General features: G+C 40.9%; 1 protein-coding gene across 7 annotated transcripts; it reads right to left on the minus strand.

The window, feature by feature from the left end:
• Positions 1-925: 925 nt before the first annotated feature.
• Positions 926-17,727, minus strand: DNAJC5B (DnaJ heat shock protein family (Hsp40) member C5 beta). Of its 7 annotated transcripts, none has more exons than XM_083518066.1 (5): positions 17,571-17,727; positions 15,399-15,529; positions 9,677-9,890; positions 7,341-7,512; positions 926-3,235 (listed from the first exon to the last, which is right to left on the minus strand). In XM_083518066.1, the coding sequence occupies exons 2-5, from the start codon at positions 15,503-15,505 to the stop codon at positions 3,141-3,143; spliced, it is 588 nt and encodes a 195-aa protein (XP_083374192.1). In that variant the 5' UTR covers positions 15,506-15,529; positions 17,571-17,727; the 3' UTR covers positions 926-3,140. The 7 variants fall into 7 exon arrangements, with proteins under 7 accessions (XP_083374192.1, XP_083374188.1, XP_083374193.1 ...); XM_083518062.1 differs by lacking the exon at positions 17,571-17,727 and adding an exon at positions 17,171-17,359; XM_083518067.1 differs by lacking the exon at positions 17,571-17,727 and adding an exon at positions 16,939-17,099.
• Between the last annotated feature and the right edge of the window lie 7,665 nt (positions 17,728-25,392).

Below are 25,392 nucleotides of genomic sequence, written 5' to 3' on the forward strand. Positions count from 1 at the left end.
AAAGGGTTCCCATCTGGTCTGATCTTCACGCACACTAGCTATTTATTTTAAAAACCACCTATGTAAAGGGAACTACTTGTCTAGGTTGCCCTTTGGGAGAAAGGTGCACCGTAAACAAAAGTTCATTAGGAGAGAGTACAGTTTGAGCCAGATGTGAAACCTCTGGGGCTCAGCTAAGCTCTGAAGTTGTCCATTGCTTTTCCCAATAATACAGAAGTCCATTGTTATAGGTGAGTGATTTTTAGCTGCCCCTTAATCAACAACACTGGTCCACTGTCCACTCACCAGCCATAATTTGCACAGGGTTGAGTCTGTTTGTAAACTGGGAGCTATTTTGAGCAATTCATTGCTGCACATGGTTACCTCATTTTACAAGTTGCTCTGGCAACTACCTTCTAAAAATTGGCAGTTTGGATATTTTAGGCAGTTATTCCTCTTTTCAAATCGGTATCTTATGTAAAGCACCTAATATATGCTTGGTTCTATAGAGTTGGGGAGAGGACACCCCCTTATGCATCCTTGCCTGCAAATTTAAAATTGACTTAAATTTAAAATAAGATTTGCACCAGAGGTCTTGACTGGCTCCAACATAGATACAAAAATAATATAAGGAAGAAGACAACCAAGGCTGAGAAGCAGCAAAACAAAGAATATGAAATCAAATGAGGCCATATGAGTCTAAATGAGAAAGGGCATAACAAGAGGCAGCAGTAGACATCATAGATTGAGAGAGAAGGGATGCAAAAGGCAGCAGAGAACTGAACAGTCAAAAGCATGAAGAACTCAAAAATGCTTTGAAACTCAAGGAGAAATAATGTCATTAACATGAAGAAGATAATGTTCTGAAAAAGGTAGAGGAAGAGACTCGAGTTTATAAGTATATTTAATATGTTTCACAGCAGGGGGAAAGAACAGTTGGTGCATGTGTAACTCTTGCAATCTTTATTGTTCATGTTATATATTGGACAGCAAAAGTCAACATCAGTGTACACAGTACATTCTGAAATGAGTACAGCAACAAATTCAGAAGTATAGAGTGATGTAATGGAGACAACGTGTTTTATATTTCCAGTTATGCAAGGTTCATTTGTTACCAGTCACTTGATGTGCTTCTGAAATAGTGAACACATCAACACAGATGATTAACAAACAAGCCAAGCTATGTGATGAATGATAAATGATGTTGCCAAATAACTAACATATCAAATACTGAGTTTAGAATATCGAAAATGCATCCTATTCTTGACCTCTTACAAACGATAAGACTGCAACTGTAACAACTGATTCGTTCCACGCATATCACAATATTTGTTCTCAAGGTAGTATTCTGGCTTTTTTCCTGCTCTGGATTCCTTCCATTCTTCAAATGAATAACAAGTTTCCAGCCTAATCCTGTGCACATTTTACTTGGATGCCAGTCTCACCAAATTCACAAGTAAATTCTCAGGTAAGTGTGCACAAGGTTGTAGCCATGATTGTGTCTGCATTCATCAACTGAAACACTTGCTTCTATGCTCTTCTTCCATGCGTGCACAGTCCAGCGCAACTGACACATCTGTATGTATACTGAACTACATATTCTTCTATTGCAAAATAAATCTCAGCTATCAGTTCACAGTTAAACAGTGCTTGTTTGCATTCTTACCTATAGGTTATAGAAGCAGGGCTGGTTCAGTCCCATTCCCTAAGGAGTAGGATGCTACAGGAATGGCCTCTTTACCAGGTTTCTCACTATCTCTGGGCAACTTGGGTTTTGTTTTTTTGTCCTTTTCGCTATCTGAAGGTTATGACATTCTAATGGCTAGATAGAGATTTTCGGTCTTTAAGGAACATGACACAATTAATTAATTAATTAATTAGGTCCTAGGGTAAAACAAAACCATCAACGACAGGGACCGCTCACATACATAAGGTAAATGGAAATTGATAGATTATGCACAATAGGAGGATCGGGCTGTGTACTTATGAGCACTTATCTGGGAGTAAATACCATTCAACTTCTAAGTAAACACACTTCAGATTGAGCTGTATGGATGTTTTTGTGAGCACAGCATGTGTGTGAAAATTCTGTTACTTCCCATTTGCCATGCATGCATCAAGTGTGAATACAGGGTTGAAAACTATGGATTGCTAGTTGCAATTTATTTTGCAGTAAAGATGGCTTCTGCTCAAAGGTAGCCTGCTGATCCATCAATGGACCATGCATGCCCAGAACATGGATATAGAGCAGGCTTTTCATCTGGTGAAGAGAAATACGACAATCTTTGAACTATTTACAGTTGCCGGTGTCTACTGGGAGTCTCTAACTGGACACTAAATAAAGTCAATTGTTGCTTAGAACTGAACCCTAGCAGACCTGAAAGCAGTTTTATGTATTACTTGAACTGGCGCCTAGTCCTTCTTCTAAGGAGCTGATAGAATCATACAATGATCCTCCATGGATGAGAAGATCATTTAAGCCTTACATCTCACTTTACACATACATATATTCACCAAATGGAACAATGGTTCCTCTTTCCAGTAACTAAAAGGATGGGGGAAATGTACAATGGCTCTGAAAAGATTTTAGGGTTGGGGGGGGGTACACTAAGGCTCATATGGTTGAAGTCCTGTACTACAGAAAGAATCTGACAGGTCTACCAAGGGCTCGTCCACACTTTTGTTTGTTTGTTTGTTTTCCCAGGGGAAGCAGCAGGGCAAATGGAAGTGTGGACCAGCCGTAAGTTCTAACACTCCTAGGATTAAAGAAGAAACTATGTCCAACTCACCTCTGTCTAAAGCACAAATCAAGTGCAATTATGCAGAAGACTAGGGACATTTTCACACATGACACTAGAACAGCTTTCTATATCTCTGATATCTCTAGCACGCATATTCATTTTTTTAAAAATGGCTCTTTCCCACTTTATATTCCTTGCATACATGTACAGAAACACACCTGATTTGCTCAGATAAGCTCTTACTGTGTTATCCTATGCGTGTTCTCTCAGAAGCTGGTCTCAACTGACTTCAGTGGGATTTGTTTCCACCTAAGTGTGCACAGGAGTGCAGCAGTCCTAGTGCCATATATGAAAATGTTGTAACAGTACTTTACAATCCGTAACTTCTTTGGTGACCGTCAGACTCCAATGGCTTCTAGTTTATGAATCGGTGTGGTAGCTGCGACGGCTGTCTCCAATAAGCTGGGTTTTCTCAGTTGCATTTGTCGGCTGAAGCAGAATTGGAGTTTCCCCATCTAAAACAAAGGAGAAATCAAGCATTAACAGTCTCTCTGATCTGTTGTCCAAGGTATGGAAAACTGACCTTCAGCCAGGAATGGCTACTTGCCCACCTATGACAGCTATCATATATAGGCACAAGTCAACCAAGGTTAGTCGTCTTAAAGTCCCATTGGGAGAGAAGTAAGCAGTTGCTTAAATTCTTACATTAAGTGAGGGGACAACAATGAAGTCCATTTCAGAAAGGCTGGAGTTTAGATGAATGAAGCCACTGAGCCTGGAAACTTATTTAGGGGCTGGAAGATCCACTCCTTCCCAGCTCTCAGTTAAGCCCTAATCCCTGCAGATGTTTCCATGTACTCCCCCTTCTCCCAGATGGTCCCACAGACAGCTAGCCAGCATGTAACTTACAACAATTATTTAGTAGCATGAGGAGCCCTATGTCTGGAAGCACTCCAAGAACAATTGTCCAAATTCAGTTTCCATTTATTTACCCACAAGCAATCTGCACCACTGCTTTCAAGCAACAATTCAGAACCTCCACAGCTTTCCCCAACCAAGACAGTAAGGAGATGGTACTATACTCCATTTGCATATCAGTGACAGGCATGACCCCTCCCTGAATTTGAATGTAAATGATAATTAGCATAGAGGACAAAATGAAACCTTGAGGGACACCATAGATGAAAGGCCAGACAGGTGTCCACTAGCACTACTCTCCATGAAGGACCAACCATACTATAAAATCTTGTACCAAGTAAGATGAGCCAGGAGGATACCATGGTTGATAGTACCAAAAGTTACTTGGAGGTCCACTAGTACCATCAGGGATACAGTCATCATCTCTAGGGGCCCCTGCAGACATCCTTTTAATTGTACATCCATGATGCTTTCTGCTCATGATGTTATTGGGGCAGTCACACACGATCTCATTTTCAAGGCTGTTTGCACCTGCAAAAGTTGTGGCGCAATCACACTGCTTCATTTTCAGTCAGTGCATGTCCCACAACTTCCTGCTGAAATCCTGTCATTTTTAATATTACAAATGTTCTGGTTTGTTTTTGTCCTGCTTTTCTTGAGCTATGGCGCCTCTGGACAGCAATAATGCCGTAGCATTGAGGCAGCATTGTAGAACAAACTGAAGCAGAATAAACCCACTGCTAATGCTCTAATGTGCCAGAAACATATTACAGAATACGCTTGCAATAAAACACCAGTTTGGAAGGGCCCTACTTCATGGCATAGATTGAATATCCACTAGGGAAATCAAGGTTATTCCACTGTCAAAACCAGGACAGAAGCTAGACTGAAATTGTTCAAGACAATCATTTTTATGCAGGAAATCTTGGAGTTGTGTCACCACAACGCACATTCGAGCACATTTTCTCCAAACTGGAAAATTGAATATTGGCTGGTAATTGTACAATACAGTAAGACCTCGAGGAGGCTTCTTCAGCTGAAGATGAAGGACTGCAGTTTTCAAACTAGAGTGTACAGTTCCCATTCTCAAGGAAGCATTAATCAGCTTCTCTGTCCATTTGGCCAGTCCCCCTCTGGCTGTCTTGCCAGGATGGGCAAGGTTTGACCACACATATGTCACAGCTGTCTTCTGAATCTCATGGTAGAGAACATTCCTATCCTAAAGGAATTCATCCTTGAGATTTCAGAAAGATTTGAATTTGAATTCTGAGGACATTCAAGTTTTAATTTCTCGTAAATTAAAATTGCCACCTGGTCTACATTTGTTTTATCTCAGCTTCAGTGTTAGGCAATTGAAATTCTGCATAAATGAATAAAACATAGATGCAAATTGGCAATGGCCAGTCCTCACACCCAGGAATAAATCCCATGGTAAAGAGATAGATCTCTTAGCATCCTGCAAAGGGTTCACCATTTTCAATCAAGTACATTGTTTCTGCCATCATCAGCCTGTATTGGTTAAAATTCATTTTCTTTCAACTCCCGTTTCAGTTGAAATGACACCTCCTTCCTTACAGCAGAATAGTTTGCTATTACATGTTCAGATGTAGACAAGAGTGGACAAATCTGATGTCCTGGAATAAGAAACACTGTAATTTCCATCATGTTTATGTAAATAGCCTGAGATCTGAATATGTTTGTGTTTGGGTCTTCCCCCTCCTCTCCAAATTTATTATCTCAGAATCAATGCTGTGAAAGTTCTGATGGTCATTTAATTCATCCTTCTGTTAATGTTTCCACTTCCTTTTTTCTTGAAAAAGTCTCTGTGCTTTTAACTGCTGCTTGAAATGCAGAAAGGGCAGCCCCCATATAGTTGTGAAGCTGCAGCAAATACATTTCAATACTATCAGAAGAAATGAAAGGCTCAGAGTTTCTTTCTTTCTTTTTTACTATGCCTGGTTCTTTCAGCCTGTTCTTCCTGTAATATGAAATATCCCAGGCAGGTGCTAGATTTTAAGTTGTTGTGCATGTTTTCAGTTCAAAAGAGACAGATTTAGGAAAGCTATGTAGAAGAGCTCTCACTCCCCTCAGCAACACGACTGCTGAGTCACAATGGAATAATGGTGAAAACAGGAACATGACTTAGTGAAAATGTAGTCCCAACGTGTTTGTTGAAATACAGTGGTACCTCGGGTTAAGTATTTAATTCGTTCCAGAGGTCCGTTCTTAACCTGAAACTGCTCTTAACCTGAAGCACCACTTTAGCTAATGGGGCCTCCCGCTGCTGCCGCTACGCCGCCGCTGCACAATTTCTGTTCTCATTCTGAAGCAAAGTTCTTAACCCGAGGTACTATATCTGGGTTAGCAGAGTCTGTAACCTGAAGCGTATGTAACCTGAAGCGTATGTAACCTGAACTGTATGTAACCCGAGGTACCACTGTAATGGGAAACCCAGGAGACATGTACGGCAGGGGACAGGCAGCAGTGTTGTGTAACATTTTCTGCAAGCTCTCCTGCAAATGGCCTCCTCTGCCCTAGCCAGGTTCATGTCTGTTTTTAGAGCCTGGCGGGGGTGGGGGTGGGAAACAGTTTTTAAAACTGCACAATAGACACCTGCGGGGGGAGCAAACGGTCAATATCCAACATTGCAGCTCCACTGGCACAACAGTTTCTTCCTCTCCTGTTCACTTCAGCACCTCCAGTGTAACCCCAAAATAAGCTCCAGGGGGGTTGGGGGACCCTCCAGCACAGTTTTGAGGGCACATGGGGGGAAGAGAGGAAACAGAAGTCCTGCAGATCTATGTTTGTACAACATTAAATACAACCCTATAGGTCCTACCTGTGAAGTGTCCTTCACACATGACCTTTCCTCAGCATGCATATTAGTATTATAAGGGAAATAATGATTTGAGAACTCAACCCCCCCATTTCCCCCTTATAATATCCAATTTGCCTCTTAGCTAGCAAAAGCAATTCTTACAAAAAATACTCCATGATCTTTAGAAACTAACAGGTTCTATGGCATTCATTTTATAGCACTCTTGCTGGTAAGACAAAAACACTGAAAATGAGCACAGTGTTAAATGTCATCTCAAACTGGGGTGGGTGAGTGTTTCCCCTCTAATTCAGCAGCCTCCCCACAGCAATACATTACAGCAAAGCTCCTTGCTTCCAAACATTGAGAAATCAGAATCTGTATTCAGCTTTTTGCCTGTCAGAAACATCATGTGTTTTGTAAGTGCATGAGGAGAATAAATTCCACAGGTACAGCTTTTCGAGTATGAGTAGGGGAGCTGCACCTGCTGAACTTTGGCTTCTTATCAACCAAGGCACAGTAACTCTCTTAAGAAAAAAGGTTATACCAGGTTGCAGCGAAAAGGGCACAAAGGCAGTGCTGCAACCTGTGCCTGAAGAAATTAACATCCTAAAGATGTTTAGTTTGAAAAGAGGGACAAACACCCACAGAGATTAACAGTGACATTAACAAGCAGCCACACACCACTGGGCACTTAAAGTAACCTGTACAGCAGGTTGAGAGGAATTCAATTAACACTTCCTTCAAGTTAGTATCCTTTCTCAAATTAACACCACCAAAGCTAAACAGCTGGAGTGAAACCCCAGGGTATGTATTTGAGAAAATAACAGTGTTTTTGTTGGTTTTGTTGTTAAATAGTATATCTACATCCCCATAATAATAAGCACCTCTTTCCATGTCTGTCTTAATTTGCTCTTCTAGATCCTCTGGAGACAAGCAGAATTCTTGATCTTCTTCTGGTGCCTTAGGCTTGCACTTTCCACAGCAGCAGTTGAAACAGCAGCACAAGCAACAGCAAAAATAACAGCCGGTCAACAGGCCACAGATTGCAAACAGGCCCTTAGAGGAAGCGGAAAAGAGGAAGGGAAATGTGTTCAGACATAGGAATGGGAACCTAATGCCCACAACTGTGTTTCACATGGTTGTTCACCCATCTTGTGCAACTGCCCGGTGTTTGGTCTAGAGTAGCCTTGTAAATAATTCCACAGACGGTACTAATGACTAGGCCCTAGGCTGATGAAGCCCTTGACCATGCCCTCCACCCATATTTATGTGAGTAATTTGTGACATATTTGAATATAGAGTTAGTAGGTCATTAAAAAAAAAGGATTTTGGCCAATTGAATTGATTTTGGCCAATTGACTAAGACAAGCGCATGTCCCAAACGAGGATAAAACAAGACAAGATACACTGGCCTCTAACCTAGGCATGTAAACTGATGACTTGCTTGGATACTTATGTTATTTGAAAGCTTTTTATGCTTCTTTTTGGCTAAACACCTGTCTTTACTGTGGAAAACAAAATGCTAAACTAGATGAAATTTTAGCCCCATGTGGCAGGATCTATGGAGAAAACAACCACAGTGGTTTATCATTTATGTACAAGTTTTTTTATATATAAAAACACACATTTATGAACAAAGATACAAGGTGGAATTCAACATAGTGTTAAGGAGATTGTTCTATCAGTGCAAGCATTTCTGCTTACTTGATGGAACAATCTCTCCTTTCCTCCCACGTGCTGTTCTGCAGATTCTCCCAATACTCCAGAATGGATTGGGGTGGGGGGAGGGGGAGCCATGTTGTGCTAGCAGACCAGGGTAGCTGAATCTGGCCCATTAAGGTATTATTCAACTTAGGTTTACTCAGAGAAGACCCACTGAAATTAATGAGCATGGCTAAGTTCTGTCCATTAATTTCAGTGGGTCTACTCTCTTTAGCTGAATACTACCCATATTAAACAACAAATACCCAGAATCAAACCAGGAGAAGTGAATCTTTTTGTGCTAATAGAAAGAAGTGTCAGCTGTGACAGTTCTGGAACTGATTATATTTAGAACTTATGCCTTTTAAAGACTTTATATTTTTAATAGCTGAATAGTAGGCAGAAATTTAGCAAATCTCCCTATTACCACTTCTCAATGATGGGGAAAGTTCTATATGCAAATAGCTAACAATCATGTGGCTATAAAAGATTGGGAGACCCATAAGGTGGAATCCCCTCATGAGAGTAATCTGGTAAAACCAAAGTGTGAGGATAGCTCATGGAAGTAAAAATAAATGTATGACATAATATTCATTTGAAAACTCATTCTTCTGCAAAATGGCAAGTCTCATGTGTCTTATGTTCTATTTAAATTAACAATTTCTTCTGGCCCAAAGACTTTGTAACTAGAAATAGCTGCAAGAATAACACATTAGGTGTGAGATTTGGCACATTTTTAATGCCTTAGGCCTAATGCGTTTGGTCATGCCCTAATTCAAATGCTAATGTTTGTGATATGTACACCCACAAATGCCAAATTCTTACAATTACATAACAAACCAAATGAGTAAGGCCTTTGATGTCATTCAAGACGCAAGATTCATTTCCCTTAGTTCAGTTTGTACCGTTCTGTTCCTCTTGCTCCCCACATCTTCAACTTCCTTTTTCCAGGCCCTTCACGAGGCACCCAAGGTGTGCCATAATCGTACATGGTGTTATGTATTACTATTGCTTCCACATAATCTATGCCATATATAGCCCAGAATAGGGCTAAGTTTGTACTGCAATAACTTATTAGCTGGTTGTCACACCAAGAGGACTTTTCACTTTGAGCTGTGAGTCATTTTCATTTAGTCATTACTGAAAAGAAAGTCAAAATTAACCTGGAGCTCCAGCTTCAGATATAATTAATGTCTTGAGGCGATAAAAGTGGCATGTAGCATATTTAATTAGTAAATGAAAGGGACAAGGAAACATCCTTTAATAAGCACTTTCCTGAAAGCGTGCTTCATTATACTTTTTATAATACTTGTTGAAACAGTTGAGATGCACCAGCCATTTCAACAAAGCCCGATACTGAAACCTGTTTTAGATTGACTTACCTACTAGAACTCTGCAAAGCTTGTCAGGTTCTGTGAAAGCTGCAATAGGAAGAATAGACCAAACAAAACCCAAGGTTCTGTGTCTCTGAGTCAATACTCTGAGCAAAGACGAACCACCTTTGCATTCAAGTACTAACCTTTGCCCACCAACTCGAAAGCATGAAGTATGTATTGACGTTTTCTTCACCAAATTGTTCAGCGATGTAAAGCCCTAACGATCCATATTGGTCATATATGTTTCTTTTGGAGCCGTCAGTTAGTATAGCATGAGCATTATTGATTTCTTTAAACTTCTCTGCAGCCTCTGGGTTATCGGGGTTCTTGTCAGGATGATATTTCAGGGCCAACTTCCTTAAATAGGCAATAAATGATAAAGAACACTTTGATGAACAGCAAGAAAAGATGAAAGATAAAAAGATTACATTAGAAACTTGGAAGCAAATTTATTTCCTGAGCAGGACATGCAGGGTACATATTCTAGATTAAGGGCTCATCCACACTTCTGCTTCTCCGATGCTAGAAAGCATGGGTCTGAGTGCTTTGCCACTTGACCCACACTTTTTAGGTACGGATCCAAGCAGCTCGACTATGTCAAAACTCTTATTCACATACGAACAGATAATGGTAGATTGTTAGTCTAAATGAAGTCTAAAAACCCTTAGAGGATAAGTGGCACATGTTAGGAAAGAGATTTCAGTAATATGAGTGAAGAATTGACCAGAAGACATAGTGAATATCTGCAAAATGCATGTATTTGTAATGTTGGAATGCATGCATGCATTTGACTGTTCCAAAGGCATTTGGACATTTCTGACAACTCGTGCCAGAATTCAATGGGATAAAAAGATCCTGCATGTGGCACCAGGATATACAGAACATTGGAGCCCATTATGAACAACCAAAAAAGGCTTCTTATATAAGATTTGTTGTATTGTTGACATTTAAAAAAAAGATTTTGGAAGGCTAATCTACCTTTTGACTTCTTGTAAACAAGTAATTAGAAGGTGCCCTCTGGTGGCAGTAGAAGTGATTGACTTCTCAGATCCTTGTTTTTGTGAGACACCCACACCCCAACTCACCCAAAATCCAGAATGTACATAGTTTGTTTTTAAGCATGAAGTACACAAAGACCTGCCAGGAAACCAGACAGATCAGCCACATACACCCTTTCAGGAACCTTATCCTCTCAGAACACATCTGCCAAGTAAGCCCTTGGATGGAAGAAAATATGAGCAGGACTTGTATGTTCAGGCACCCTCAGCCCTGCAGAGGGTCCAGAACTGACCTGAGACACTGGCCCGATCTCTCTCCCCCCCCCCCCCGCAATAGCAGAAATCAAGTTCCTAGTGGTTGTGGAACACAAGCTATCTCAGGCTCCACTTCTTATATCAGCAAGCAAGGGGAGAGAGGAATGGTTTCATGATTAAAGGGGCCCATGGATACTCTGGGGGCAAGGTCCCACAAAAAATTACAACTAGCCTTAAATATGGAAAAATTATTCAGCCATTCAGTGAGGATGTGTTGACTAGAAGGCAGTTGAGCAATTGTGTTGGTGATTGATCGTACCTCTCTAAGAACCAACTCAGTATCCTAGTTTTGGAGAAGTGGTCAAATCTAAGGACTCCACTCCACTGAGCTACATATGATTCTATAAAACATATGGCCTTTATTCCAGATAAGTGCCCCTTGTTTTAATCTGTTAACCCTGGTGAAGAGTCCAAGGACCATAAAGATGATGTGGGACACAGTGAACTTCCAGATTTGCAAGACACCTTTTTATAGTGTGTACACTATACTTTTCCTCCCTGGAGTTATTCTGTGATTATGGTTATGGATATGGATAACCATTAATATCAGTGGTGTTTAGTATACAGTCCTAACCACCAGTTAACTGAATGTACATTTGTCAGAATTCAGCTGGTTGAATTCAGCAAAGTCATTTTGCACAAGTGGAGCAACTTCTGTTCATGCAACGGAATTTCTTCTTCCTCTTTCCCCCGCTTTCTGAAGGGTTGAAAGAACTCTTACAGCATATTTGGGAGAGGGAGGCGCATGGGCATAGCACCTGCCCCCCCAATCAATACAAAAATACAAATCTGAGGTTATTCCCCGCTCCAACAGAAGACTGCCCCCCTAACAAAAATCCTGGCTACGTCCATGGGGATGAGAAGGAAGGGGAAGTTCCACTGAAGGAGTGGAAACTGTTCTGTGGGTACAATAGCTTCATTGGCTGCAATGAAGGATTTACTTCCAAGTACACCTATTTAGAATTAAAATGTGAGAGCTGAATTCAGAAATTACTTTCGGTCACTTTTTCTGCACACAACAATATTAAAAATGCAATAAAAAGCAAAATAATGTGTTCTTTCTGACAGAAAAGGTACTAAACAGTTAATAGCACAGCTATAGAATCAAACATAAATCATAAAATGAGGTTATATTTTTAAAAAGATAAATGGCTTTAAAAGGCTTTGATGAATAATTTCCCCCCCCCCTGCAGTAGTGGGTGTAGTGGCAAATTCTGCAGTGCAGGTACTCTTCATGAAAGCCTTCTTAGCCATGCCCTTTCTTAGACTATACAACAAAAAATATTTTTTGACCAATACATATCATATGACTTCAGTCCCAAGCCAGTTTGTTTTCTTATTCCTTGCTTTCACTTTGCTTAACATCCAGTCTGATGAAAATGTTTTGGGAACTCAGAAGTTTCCTCACTGTTTTGCAACATTTTGATAATAATAAAAGGATTTCAAAATTTTTCACAATGAAAGTGGCAGCATGCACTACTTTAACCTCTTTCTTCTTTATTTATTAGGGTTCTCTTTGAGAAAAGCTTATTTATTTGGCATTTAGAAGACTGACAAATAGTCCCCCAAAAGATGACATCATCATCCCTGCTGTGAAATAAGTGATGCAGAAAAGACCATAAATATGGTGCCAAGTGAACCTCTGAAGAGACTGTCCCATAATCAGGGCACCAACACCTTGAAAGCCCTTTCCTAGCTGTCACCCACTTCACATGATTGGAGAAGTGTATATAGGAGAAGATGATCTTGCAGATATATCAGTGTGCCCCAGCAATCTACAGTAACCTATTAAACAAAGTTTGTCACTGAAAAATAATGCTAACTCTTCCTTTGGAAGAGCACCACGGTTTTGACATTTAAATAATATAGGTGGCTTTGTTCTGGCAAGAACCAAGCTAACTAATAACAATAGGAAATTTGAAGTCAGGTATTATAGAATTATTATAGTGCATTGCCAACTGGTTAGTTCAGCAGCAGGTTTTTAGATTCATGAATCAAATTAGCATAAGTTAAAGGATCAATTAAATGAAATCCAAGTGTCTGACTCATCATTTTGTCTTGCAAGTATTTACAACTATTCCATTAAGTGTGAATCCCTTTGATATTTCCACTTTATTCAGAGGCAGTCTTTGTTTTTACCTGTAATTGCTAATAAAGATGGATAAAACACCACTGTCAGTTTTACCATAGATTGCTATGTAAATCATCACTATTCATGTACAACACAAAATAAAATTCAATTCACTTTGCATTCTTCCATGACAACTCTCTCCTTTAGGGATTAGAGAAACTTTGTGCCCCTCCAATGTGAAAACAACATCAAGACTAAAAAGTAGGAGTCCACAAATATGGTTACCCGTATGGTTACCTATATATGTAACTGTAGAGACCAGCAAGGAAAGCCTTCAGGATATTTTACTATCAGAGAACAAAGTTTTTACAAATCTGCTCAAGGAACAAGAGAGTGCAGCAATTCACAGAAGAAGCAGAAAGAAAACACACACCCCGCTGTTTTATTTCAAAAGGTCAGCCATAGTGAGAGGCTATGTCTTATGTAAGTGTCAAAGGTTGGAAGGGTTGCAATGCTGTACACCAGGAGTAGCCAACATGCAGGTTAATTCTGTGTCCAGGGCAGAGGTCTACCAGCTTCATCTGGTACTCCGGCTGAGACCCTACTTGCCCACAGACTGTTATCTCCTGCTTAGACCAGTGTTTCCCAAACGTTTTTGGGCAACGGCACACCTGTTTACTGAAAAAAAATCTCGCGGCACACCACCATTAAAGCCCCGCCCCGTGATGTCAGCGCACAGCGTCACGCCGGGAGGGACGCACAAAAGTGAAAGTTTTTTCCCTCGGCAGCTCCTCTCAGCTGCGCTCAATCCGCCTCGGAGCGCAGGAGCGATGCCTCTCTCTGGCTCTCCCTCCGCGCAGGCTGAGGGAGGGAGGGAGGGGCGCGTGTGACCCGTCTCTGCTGGGAGACCAAACCCAGCGAGGCAGAGTCGCGCGGAGGCGCCCAGGCAGCGCTGCCGGCTGCGAGGAGGAGCGCCAGGCAGCAGCAGGAGGCGCGGCCTCTCCTCGCCGCCGCCGCCCCGCCTCTCGCCGCCCGACTCGCCCGCCTCCCTCCAGGCATCTCGCGGCACACCAGCCGATGTCTCACGGCACACTCGTGTGCCGCGGAACACCGGTTGGGAAACACTGGCTTAGACTACTGCAATGTGCTCTACGTGGGGCTACCTTTGAAGATGACCTGGAAACTGCAACTAATCCAGAATACGGCAGCTAGATTGGTTACTGGGAGTGGCCACTAAGACCATATAACACTGGTCCTGAAAGACCTACATCAGCTCCCAGTATGTTTCCGAGCACAATTCAAAGTGTTGGTGCTGACCTTTAAAGCCCTAAACAGCCTTGGCCCAATATACCTGAAGGAGAGTGCCTCCACCCCCATCGTCTGGCCCGGACACAGAGGTCCAGCTCTGATAGCCTTCTGGTGGTTGCCTCACTGCGAGAAGTGAAGCTACAGGGAACCAGGCAGAGGGCCTTCTCAGCAGTGGTGCCCACCCTGTGGAATACCCTCCCTTCAGATATCAAATAAATAAACAAACAACTATCTGACTTTTAGAAGACATCTGAAGGCAGCCCTGTTAAGGGAAGTTTTTATGTTTGAAGTTGTTTCTTTTTTATTATTGTTATTGGTGTTCAATTGGGAGCTTCCCAGAGTGGCTAGGGAAACCCAGCCAGATGGGTGGGGTATAAATAATATATTATTATTATTATTATTATTATTATTATTATTATTATTATTAACTATAACACAGTGCCCTCCAGATGTTTTCGACTACAACTCCTATCTGCCTTGACCAACAACAACTGAAGGGCACATTAGCTACCCCTGCTACACACATAAGGAGCCATGTTCACGTGCCACTATAATCTTGCTGACCCAATATGGTTTATTTGTACACTGCCCAATTGCTTTTGCTTCACTTCTCCCTTGTTGTGAGTGGAAGTAACAAATCCAGAAGCTGCAATTAAGCTTGGCTTATATATGTGTTAGGAAACTATTATTATTAAGCACTTGTGTTGATGCTGTGCCTTTATTTCATTTATATGTTTTATTGCAGTGGTGCCATTAAGCAACCTAGAAAATGTTATCAATAATCACCCTTCTCTTAACGGTGGTAAGTTAATTGTTCACATTGTTTGCAAGATTTGTGGGTGTGTGAAAGGGCTGTAGAGGTCACAGTGAATATCTGTTGTGGGTGGGGGCTGGAAAATGCTCAGCTGTTTTTACAGTGTAGAAGTTGCATCAGAGATAGAAAAAAACTATTTTAAGCATGTGCAGGCTTCAAAGCTGAACATCCCAAGATTCCACAAAACTATAGACAGAATAGTTTGAAAACTTTGTGTCCATGAAAGGGTTCAAAAGGAAGCTATTTATGGAAATTAACTGTGATATTAAAGATGGTTGAGAATAATGTATGTGAACATGTGTGTGTTGAGGGGGGAAGGTGAAATGACAATCAGATTATGCTAGAAGTTTTATAAATACCTGTAACATTTCTTGATTTCTTCATGGGATGCCCCCTTCTCAAGACCCAGAAGTTCGTAGAGTGCTTGTCCCGATGTAGATAAAGCACGCTGCCTTTGTTCAGCCATCGTATTAAAGCATTTCCAAGAAATCTAATGTGCAAGAAAGAATGCCCACAGGGATAGTGTTTCTCAAGAGAAATATGAAAATTAAAAATGCACCAATACCCAGCATATGCTTTTTCACACTCCACAGTGAATGAATATAGCCAACCAATTCGCCATGTAGGGAGCTGCCCATTTTCTAAATATGTACTAAAGTGCTTTAAAACAGAGAATTTTGCCTGGTACTGAACTATTATGTGGTTGCTGCTCCTCCACACCCAGTTTGTGACTATTTCTGTTGCTGTGCAATGAAGATGCTAGTCCTGCCTAGACCTCCATTCATTACTTCAGTGTTTTAGCACTACTTCCTGGTTCCTTGTTTAGAGAAGTGGATTGCTATTCTGTTCTCATGTCTAGTGTTTTTATTAACCTTTGAATACAAGCCTGCAAAGTCCCCTAATGATTTTGAGATGTAAAGTCAACATTTTTATTTTGTTTTATTGCTTTAGTTACCTACATTGTGATTGTGATCTATGTAATTATCACATCACATTACACTTTAAAGTAAATATTGACAATTTATACACATGCTCGGCCCAAGCCACCTTACCGCACAAGGCACACAGGAGAGTACTTCAAAGAAACGTCTATTGTTTCTCACTAAAAGACACACCATCAAGCACACTAAAATTTCATCTAATATTTTAAAATACCTTATAAAAGCTTCAGATATTTGAATGTCTCAAAATGCACAAACAAAACTTGAACGTGAAATCTGAAGATCAGAAAACCATGGTGGAAAAAAGGGAAGACAAGCCATTTCTTAAAAGGCCACTCTAGCCATGAAACTCTGTAGCTTGGGTGGGGGGAATACCTTCCCCACTCAATAACACATTCCACAGATTACTATTAATTACAGGCAACAAACTTATCAGTTAGTAGCATGACCGAACCCTTACCACAGTGGTCACGTGAGGGAACTTGTGACAGAAAATGTACTCACCATGTTTGCATTAATACTGATTAGCAAGCAACCATGTGGTATAAAACTTTATCATGTGCATGGGCAGCCACAGAATTGTTTTCTGGGGGACGGCAAAGCAATGCATTGTAAGGAGGGACCAGGCTTGTTTCGCACCAGAAATTTGAAGAATACCTGTGTATTTAATTTCACGTTGCACAAATGCTGGAAGCTGGGAGGGGTGGCAGATCAAACTCCCTCCTGCTGGGGAGCACACTGCTTGCTGCGTCATGTGCTTGTTTTCTGCCACTGCCTCCTCCTTCCCTGCCTCTTCCTCCTTCGCTGACCCTGCCACCCACTGTGGATTCCCCAGGCTGCCTCCAGTCACCTCAAGGCAGTGGGGGCGCCATTTTCTGCGTTGCCTCAAGTGGCAAGATGGTTCTAGGCTGGCCCTGGTTGGAGGATATGGACACGAGAAAGCAGGTCCTTCTCTCACCTGAACCTCCAAACTGTTAAAATGTACCTCAGGGTCAACCCATACTGAACCAGCTATGCACAGCGGTGGGAACAGGGCCTCACTCTGCTACTGCTAAATTAGCATTCTGTAAGGGAGGTAGATGTATCCGATTTTCCCCATCTGAAAGGGAAGTCTCATTAGAAGACTTGCTGCTACTTGACAGGGCCAGTGTCAAGACTCAACCTGCCAGCACTACCTCCATACCACCCACCTCCACTGGTAGAGAAGTGGCGCCCACATTGGCACAGATTTTTGGTGAGATCTTGCTGGAAATCGGCACAGATGCCCGCCCAACTCTACCAGCAGTGGAGGAGATGGGGGCACCTACAGGGGCACTTCCTTGGGAGCTTCTGTCACCTGAGGTGGCTGCTTCAACCCGTTTCATGGGCGGGTTGGTCTTGTTGTTGAAGGCTAAAACCTAGCAGGAAGCCCACTAACAAGAGACCCCTAGACCTGCCTCTCCTCTTCAACATTGTGGCCTGTTTCTTTGCTTGTCTCTCACTCTGACCGAGAGGGGATGAGCAAGCAAGAAACATCTATGGTGAGAAGTAGGAGAAGCCTACTGAGGACATTTTGGCCGAAGGCTGCCAAAAGCTGGAGGCGGTACTGACCGTCAATTCAGATGCAGTTGTACCAGCCTCCTCACAGAGTAAGAGCAGACCATACCCTTTTCCTGCATCTCAACGCCTACCAGTGTAGCATAAAGGCTCTTATGCAGTATAGTTGTACCACACTGGGTGTTGGGGGCAAAAGCTAGCACAGCAGTGGTGGACACCGCAACCTGCTTATGGCACCAGTGCTTAAGGCCATTCATTGTAGCATCACACTGGTTTGGAATCCTAGGATGCAATCCTAAGAAAAACTGCTACAGAGCCTGGAATTGACTCATTAGTTTCATTTGATTCTGTTTGGACTAACACAATAACTTGGCATATTCTGCTTTCTTTTCCACATGGAAATCAACCTGTGCTAAGCACTGTACTCCATTTCAAATAAAACTGGTGCTTAGCCTTTTTCTTCTTCTTAACTGCTCATCTAGAAATAGTATCCTGCACCAATTCATACATTATTTACTTGGCCCTGTTTTGCTAGAGATTCAGATTGTAATGATGACATTTCCTTATTGCATACAGATAATAAACCATGGTCATATGCTATCTGCCTTCTCCACAAACCAACAAATTTTACACAAGGATCACAGTAAACTAATAATTTCATTTCTACTAGGAAATAAAATGTTATTTTATAATTCATCACATCTTTCTGCATTATTGAAATAAACATATTAATGGATAACACTTGTGGCTTATTGATATATTATTTACCCAAAGGAAATAACTTTCACAAGAGATCATGCCTATTAAATTAAGATAATGTCAGTAGCATTTTCCTGTAGGGCCTGAGGGGGTCATTTCAGGTCTCTTAATAATTAAGTTGCTGGGTGCATTGCATGTTATTAAGTAAGAATTATGTGTCTGCAACTTGTTTAACATGATAGTTTCAAGGGGACTAGTGTTGCACCCAACAAAACAGATGAGAACAGCATCTGCAATAAGACAAGACCAGTAAAAAGTGACACAGAACAGCTTTTGTGAACTTCACAATGCCGTCTGCATGAAACTCCCTATATATGTATTTAAAATGCAATTCTACAGTATATGCTCTTACATAATGCTAATTTTACTGTCTTTAAAGTAGAATTCAAATTTCTGAAGCTAGTAGGAAATGACATGCTACTATAAGCATGCTAGACAGGTAATTACAGCTGCAACCCTAAACACAACTACCAGGGATACAATAGGATTTGCTTCTGAGTATAAACAGGCAGAGGATTGTGTTGCATGGCACTAAAGCTACAATCCTATATACACTTTTTGTCAAGCACCAGATACACAATAATTAAAGGTTGGTGGGCTCCACTTTCCTTGGTAGGTCACCCATTTTGCAGATTTTCTGTATGTTCTCCTGAAGGCTGCACCATCTACAGTACAATTCTATGCATCAGACGTAAATTGTATTTTAGCTATTTAAGCTTATTCCCAGATAAGTGTGCAATGAATTGCTTGCTTTAGAGGAAGCATCATTAAACTCAGTGATATTTATATTTGAGTAAGCATGCATAGGTTCATGCTCTAATGCTGCACACTAATGTGGTTAAAGGTTTATTGAATACAGTGGAACTTATGTATGATCAAATTTATATAGGATTGAGCTTCACAGCACCAATCTTACAAAATTTTATTTTGGTTTAAGCAACCTATGTGCAGGATTGGTTAACCCATTAACCTACTTACAGAAAGATTGTTACACTAATGCAAATTATTCAGAGGAGTAAAAGCAAGAATTTGAGGTAACAATCTAGCCAAAATGAATACTGAAATCTCAAATTCAAATTTCAGCAGGAACTAAACATATAGTTAAAGGTTCTTGACTTTAGGTTGACTAGATCCAGTGTTATATACTCACTTAGTCTGATCCTTTGCACATTTTCTCAGTAGCAAGTCACACTAAATTCAATGACGTTTATCTCCAAGTAAATGTGCGTTGGATCTCAGCTGTAAAACAGTTGCCAGTGAAATGCCCAGCACAGTAAATGGCCACATCCATTATTCTACATTTTCATACAGGAAAGGATCAAACTTAAATAATGTTAGGCCCTATTCATACAGATTAAAAATATAAGCATCATTTTTTGTTGAGTATACTCTGCACAAATAATTTAAAAAGAAACACAAAGGTAGCATCTACAGGACCAGTTACACACATCACTGTCACTTTAGTCCAAATTTATTACATTTTTAATTAAGGGCTAGAAGTACAAAAAACATACCTGTTTCTAAAATAGAGTCCAGTATACGTATGGATGCTTCATCAGAACTTGCTACATTACCTTAGCAAGTTAATGCCTTTATGCAAACATTCTTATTCATACAAATAAAAAGAAGGGAAGAAAAGCAAGACAAGAGCAAAGGGGGGAAATACTTCTCTAGCTGAACCACTTTTCTCTAGAAAGGGTGCTGTTCTTCTCCCTTCCTTCCTTCCTTCCTTCCTTCACATATGGGGTTAAACAGGTCAGTGGGGTCTGGTTACTTTTTGTTACTCTAGGAGCCCATTGGCTATCCCTTCTGAAGGCCCATGAAATAATGAATAAAACATTAATGAGTATAAAGGTTGCTATAGCATGATAGCCAATGACGCCAAAAAGTGCAGCACATCCCAGTTTGATTAGGTTTCATCCTTCACTCTGTTTTGTCTGCCTCTAATACACTTGCTGAGCTTATTTAAAAGTAAACTTGTATCTGGTAGTATGTCCACAGCTTCCAGAGGCACTAGAGTCCTCTTTTTTTTTTAAGATGACTAAAAAGCTTGAGAAAATGAATTGGAAACTTGGAATTTCTTCCCAGAAGACCAGGGAGATACTGAGTTAAATTAACAGTAGTTTCTGTTCCACAAAGAACAGGGAAATATGTTTCACGTCTGCTGCAATGAAATAGAATGTGAATCATTACTGGAGAATAATCTGAGTAATGGTTTCCCAAAAAAACTCATTCCTGGAACCTGTGAATTTGTAATATAAAGGAAACACTTCTGTTGATACACACACACAATGCCTTTACCTCTCTACTAGATAATCACACCCTATATCTAGGGCTAGATGATACAATTACCAAGTAGATTTCAACAGTAGCACTTCAACCACTGGCCATTATTAGTTCTCTCCTTGGGGACGCGGAACCTGTAGTCCTTTAGATGTTGTTCGACTCCAGCTCCCATCAGCATCAGAGAGCATGGCAAATTGGTCAGGGATTATGAGAGCTGGAGTCTAACAACATATGGCGGTCCCCTGTCCCTTCCTAGAATATGCATTGCCACAATTGCAAAGCTATGGTATTTAGCAATGTGAGATGTTTATGTTCAGCTCAAGGCAAAGTGGGTCATTTTGTCAACAAGAAACCACCTCTGAACCTTACAGTTTGGGTGCTTTCTAGGGAAAGGGGTGGGGTGGAAGAATAGCCTCTAACAATTTAACCAGTACAGGGAATTTAATTTGGATATTTGCTTTCACATAAATGAAAGCAAAAAATAAAGCTCTAGCCTTACAGTATGTCACTCAACTCCTTTTTTACCTCCCTTCAGCTTCCATGTTGGCTTTGACATTACAGTTCTGTTTGTCTATGTGCATTCATGATCTGCATGTACTGTAAAATTCCCTTAGAATTTATTCTGTTGTTCCAGAGATTACTGCATTGAAGGTAATTAATGGGAAAGGGAGGACCACCATGTTACACTCTATGTCTTGGCTAGGCAAACTAAGGCCTGGGGGCCAGATCCGGCCCAATCGCCTTCTAAATCCAGCCCGTGGATGATCCGGGAATCAGCGTGTTTTTACATGGGTAGAATGTGTCCTTTTATTTAAAATGCATCTCTGGGTTACTTGTGGGGCATAGGAATTCATCCCCCTCCCCCCCAAAAAATATAGTCCAGCCCCACACAAGGTCTGAGGGACAGTGGACCAGCCCCCTGCTGAAAAGGTTTGCTGACCCCTGCCTTAACAGATATGCTCCATGATCAGTAATGGAATGTTGTGCAATGTCACAAATGGTGCTTACTCACCCTATATCTACCTTTCTTTGGTCTTTTCATACCTAAATCTAGTTGGAGAGGATAAACCAGCAAAGATGCCCCATGTTGTTACAGTTCTGTGCTGCCTTATGAAACATGATGTTGTAAGGTTTGCTTATTGACCACCTGTCAAGTACATTCTGTAGGCCTACAGCTCCCTCTGGTGTCGTACAGTAGCAAATTATTTATGTCTGATGGTTAATATATATTTGCAGTGCAATGTCCAGTGTGTGTCAAAAGAAGAGAATCATGAGTGTGAACATACCACAAATGTTAGCTCCTTATTATTTAGAAAGATGTAGGATCCAGTGATGGAGGGGGACAAGACAAGGGTTTTGAAACAATACAATCTGTGCAAATACCATACATTAAAAGCATAGTTAAAGCCCCCCCCCCCATAATCTAGGGAACTGTAGTTTCTTAAGAGTGCTGGGAATTGAAGCTCTGTGGGAGCAGACTAAAGTTCTCAGGATTCTTTTTGGATGGGGTGTGTTTTAAATGTGGCATTCATTTTATTTCTAGACAAATCGGAGTCTATTTTGTATTGCCTTTGCTTTGTTTTAAATATGGATTTATCCACACAGGATAAATCAGTTGCAGTATTCACTGCAACTATTTGTTCTTATTTAATTTGCATAGTTCACATGACATTGCCGTCAATACCAATCTCAGTGCCTCACCCCTGTAGGTTTACCTAATACAGGGACAATATAAGAAGTTTGAGAAAATCAGGCTCCAAACCACTCCACTTAGGGTCACACATGATTTGTTTCGGTGGTTTTGCATGGGTGGATCAATTGTTCCTTTCTGTTACCCCCCCGTTCCATGCCTATTACTTTTATTTCTTTCCCAGCTGTGCCTGTAACTAATACCGGTGTACTCCTGAATTGAGGAATATATATTTTTCTGTTGATCCCTCATATTTGCACAAAACCAGAAAATTGCAGAAGTGTGTGTTGAGAATTTACAATTACCTGTGTGCTTTTGCACAGTTCCTGGGCAGGACTTTTTAAAAAAACAAAAAACAAAAAGGGGCTTATCCACATTTGATAAATTGGTCAATTGCCTATCCTGGGCTACTTCAGAACTGGATTACTGCAGTGTGCTTTATGTGGGACTTCCCTCTTATCTGCTTGCAGTTAGTGCAGAATATTGCAGTATTATTGCTGACAGGAGTGAGACCTTGTCAGCATATAACATCTGTTCTCATAGATCTGCACTGGTTGCCAATTCACTACTGGGCCAGGTTCAAAGTGTTGCTATTGATATATAAAACCCATAGCAACTTTGGACCACTTTACCTACGAGATCACCATGCCCTATATCCACCCACTTGACTACTTTGATCTGCAGAACTGGCACTGTTACAGATGCCACATAATGCCCCTCAGTGCTTTTTTCGGGGGGGGCGTGCAGGGGTACGCATACCCCTAAACATTTTGTGAATCTTTGTACTTTTGTTCATTTACTGTATTTATTTTCCCCGATTTGAACTATAAAATGGTGATTTTCTTGAGTCAAAATGAGAGTACCCCTAAACATTTTTTTTTAAAGCACTGATGCCCCTTCTGCATTTGTAAAAAATCAATATTCTGGTGTGGCAGTGCCTACACTCTGTAACTCCCTGCCTATCGATATCAGACAGGTGCTTCCACTGTACCCTCTTTGGCACCTGCTAAAAACATTTTTGGTTAGACAAGTCTACCAAGACATGCAGAATGTTCATGTACGTTTTAATTTGTTTTTAGGTTTTTGCTTATTTTGTTTTTTGACTGTTTAAAGAGTTATATTTACTGCCAATTTTATTGTTTTATTGTCTTTGTAAACTGTACTGTAAATGCATTTAGAACTGCTGTTTTAAATTTGCCTTGAATAGAAGAGCCTGCTGGATCGGGCCAATGGCCCATCTCATCCAGATCCAGCAGCCAGCAGCCAACTAGATGTTGATTGGAAGCAAGAAACCATATACAGTGGTACCTTGGGTTAAGAACTTAATTCGTTCTGGAGGTCCGTTCTTAACCTGAAACAGTTCTTAACCTGAGGTACCACTTTAGCTAATGGGGCCTCCCACTGCTGCTGCGCCGCCACTGCACAATTTCTGTTCTCATCCTGAAGCAAAGTTCTTACCCCAAGGTACTATTTCTGGGTTAGGGGAGTCTGTAACCTGAAGCATCTGTAACCTGAAGCGTCTGTAACCTCTGCTTCTGACAGCAGAGGTGCAACATAGCCATCATGGTTTGTAGTCACTGATAGCATTATCCATGAATTTGTCTAATCCTCTTTGAAAGTAATCCAAAATACATACAACTGGGGTTATTTTTTAAATGCTTGATAGATGCAGTCATAGATCTCCCTCATAATGCTGACTGAATGCCAGACGGAGACCAGACGTTAGCTCTGCATGATGCCTTAACTTAGTGTCTTAAAAATATATATATGAGAATATTGTAGTTTATTCGCAGCACAATCCCTATGCAGGTTTACATAGAAGTCCCATTTAGTTTAACAAAATGTACTCTCAGGTAGTTGCTTTAAACGCCATTTCCAGCTCCTTGAAAGATTTCAGCAATGGCATCTCCGAAAATTTTTACACATCACTTGGGAAGACAGGCAAACTAATGCCAATGTACCGGAAGAAGCAAAGATTACCACTGTCAAAGCAATGACTCTTCAACATCAACTTCGTTGGACTGGTCATGTTGTGCAGATGCCTGATCAACGTCTTCCAAAGCAACTACTCTATTCCAGACTTTAAAATGGAAAGCGTAATGCTGGTGGTCAACAAAAGAGTTTTAAAGACTCTCTCAAGGAAATCTTTAAAAAGTAGTATAAACACCGACAACTATGAATCACTGGCCTGCAAGTGCTCCAATTGGAGAACAGTGTTTACCAAAGGTGTCATGGACTTTAAAAACACTCAAACTCAGCATGAAAGGGAGAAACGTGCTAAGAGGAAGGCATGCTTGGCAAACCCTCACCTTGATCAACTCCTGCCCGGAAACCTATGTCCCCACTGTGGAAGAACCTGTGGATCCAGAATTGGCTTCCACAGTAACTTACGGACTCACTGTTAAGGCTGTGTTCATGGAAAACAATCTTACTCGGCTACGAGTGATCACCAAAGAAGACTCTCAGGTAAGTGTGTGTAGGATGGCAAACTCAGTGGCTGAGAAGACCCAGTTTCCTTACTTATATGTGAAGCATTTTTCCCTTGGGAAAAGCTGGTGTTTCTATGAAGAATAGTGAGAATTAATTATACTTTGCTGTCTGTGATACTGTGTTCATACTGTGTCTGTTTTTCCTGAGTTTTTGCATAAGCTTTTGGATACCATTTGTTGTTTTCCGTAGTGATAGCAAATATTTGCATTTGTGGGTTTGGAAACATATCATTTCACTCAGCTGTCTAATCCTGGGTTCCTGAACAATTCTCTTTAGCTGTTAAATAAAGACGAATAGTGGTACCTCGGGTTAAGAACTTAATTCATTCTGGAGATCCGTTCTTAACCTGAAACTATTCCTAACCACTTTAGCTAATGGGGCCTCCTGCTGTTGCTGCACCGCCGGCACACGATTTTCATTCTCATCCTGAGGCAAAGTTCTCATCTCGAGGTAACTCTTCCAGGTTAGCGGAGTTTGTAGCCTGAAGTGTTTGTCACCTGAGGTGTTTGTAACTTGAGGTACCACAGTATTGCTTTCTGGAGGGGCCAAAGAGGAATAAAAGTGGGGCAAAAATAAACCAGAACATTTGTGGTATAAAAACAAAGAAGAGAAAGAGATGGCCAAGAGTGACCTGGTATTGTAAAGAAATAT

Source organism: Podarcis liolepis (assembly GCF_965112155.1).
Source record: "Podarcis liolepis genome assembly, chromosome: 8".
In the NCBI taxonomy this organism is placed as follows: Eukaryota; Metazoa; Chordata; class Lepidosauria; order Squamata; family Lacertidae; genus Podarcis; species Podarcis liolepis.

What these genes read in the sequence shown, in the direction of transcription:
- DNAJC5B (XM_083518062.1), bottom strand. Translation starts at nt 17,344, where the DNA reads ATGAAACGGGTTGAAGCAGCCACCTCAGGTGACAGAAGCTCCCAAGGA. An exon ending in TTTCGAGTTGGTGGGCAAAG is followed by an intron (nt 7,513 to 9,676) that starts GTTAGTACTTGA and finishes GCTTCCTCTAAG; the next exon opens with GGCCTGTTTGCAATCTGTGG. An exon ending in TAAGACAGACATGGAAAGAG is followed by an intron (nt 3,236 to 7,340) that starts GTGCTTATTATT and finishes CCTTTGTTTTAG; the next exon opens with ATGGGGAAACTCCAATTCTG.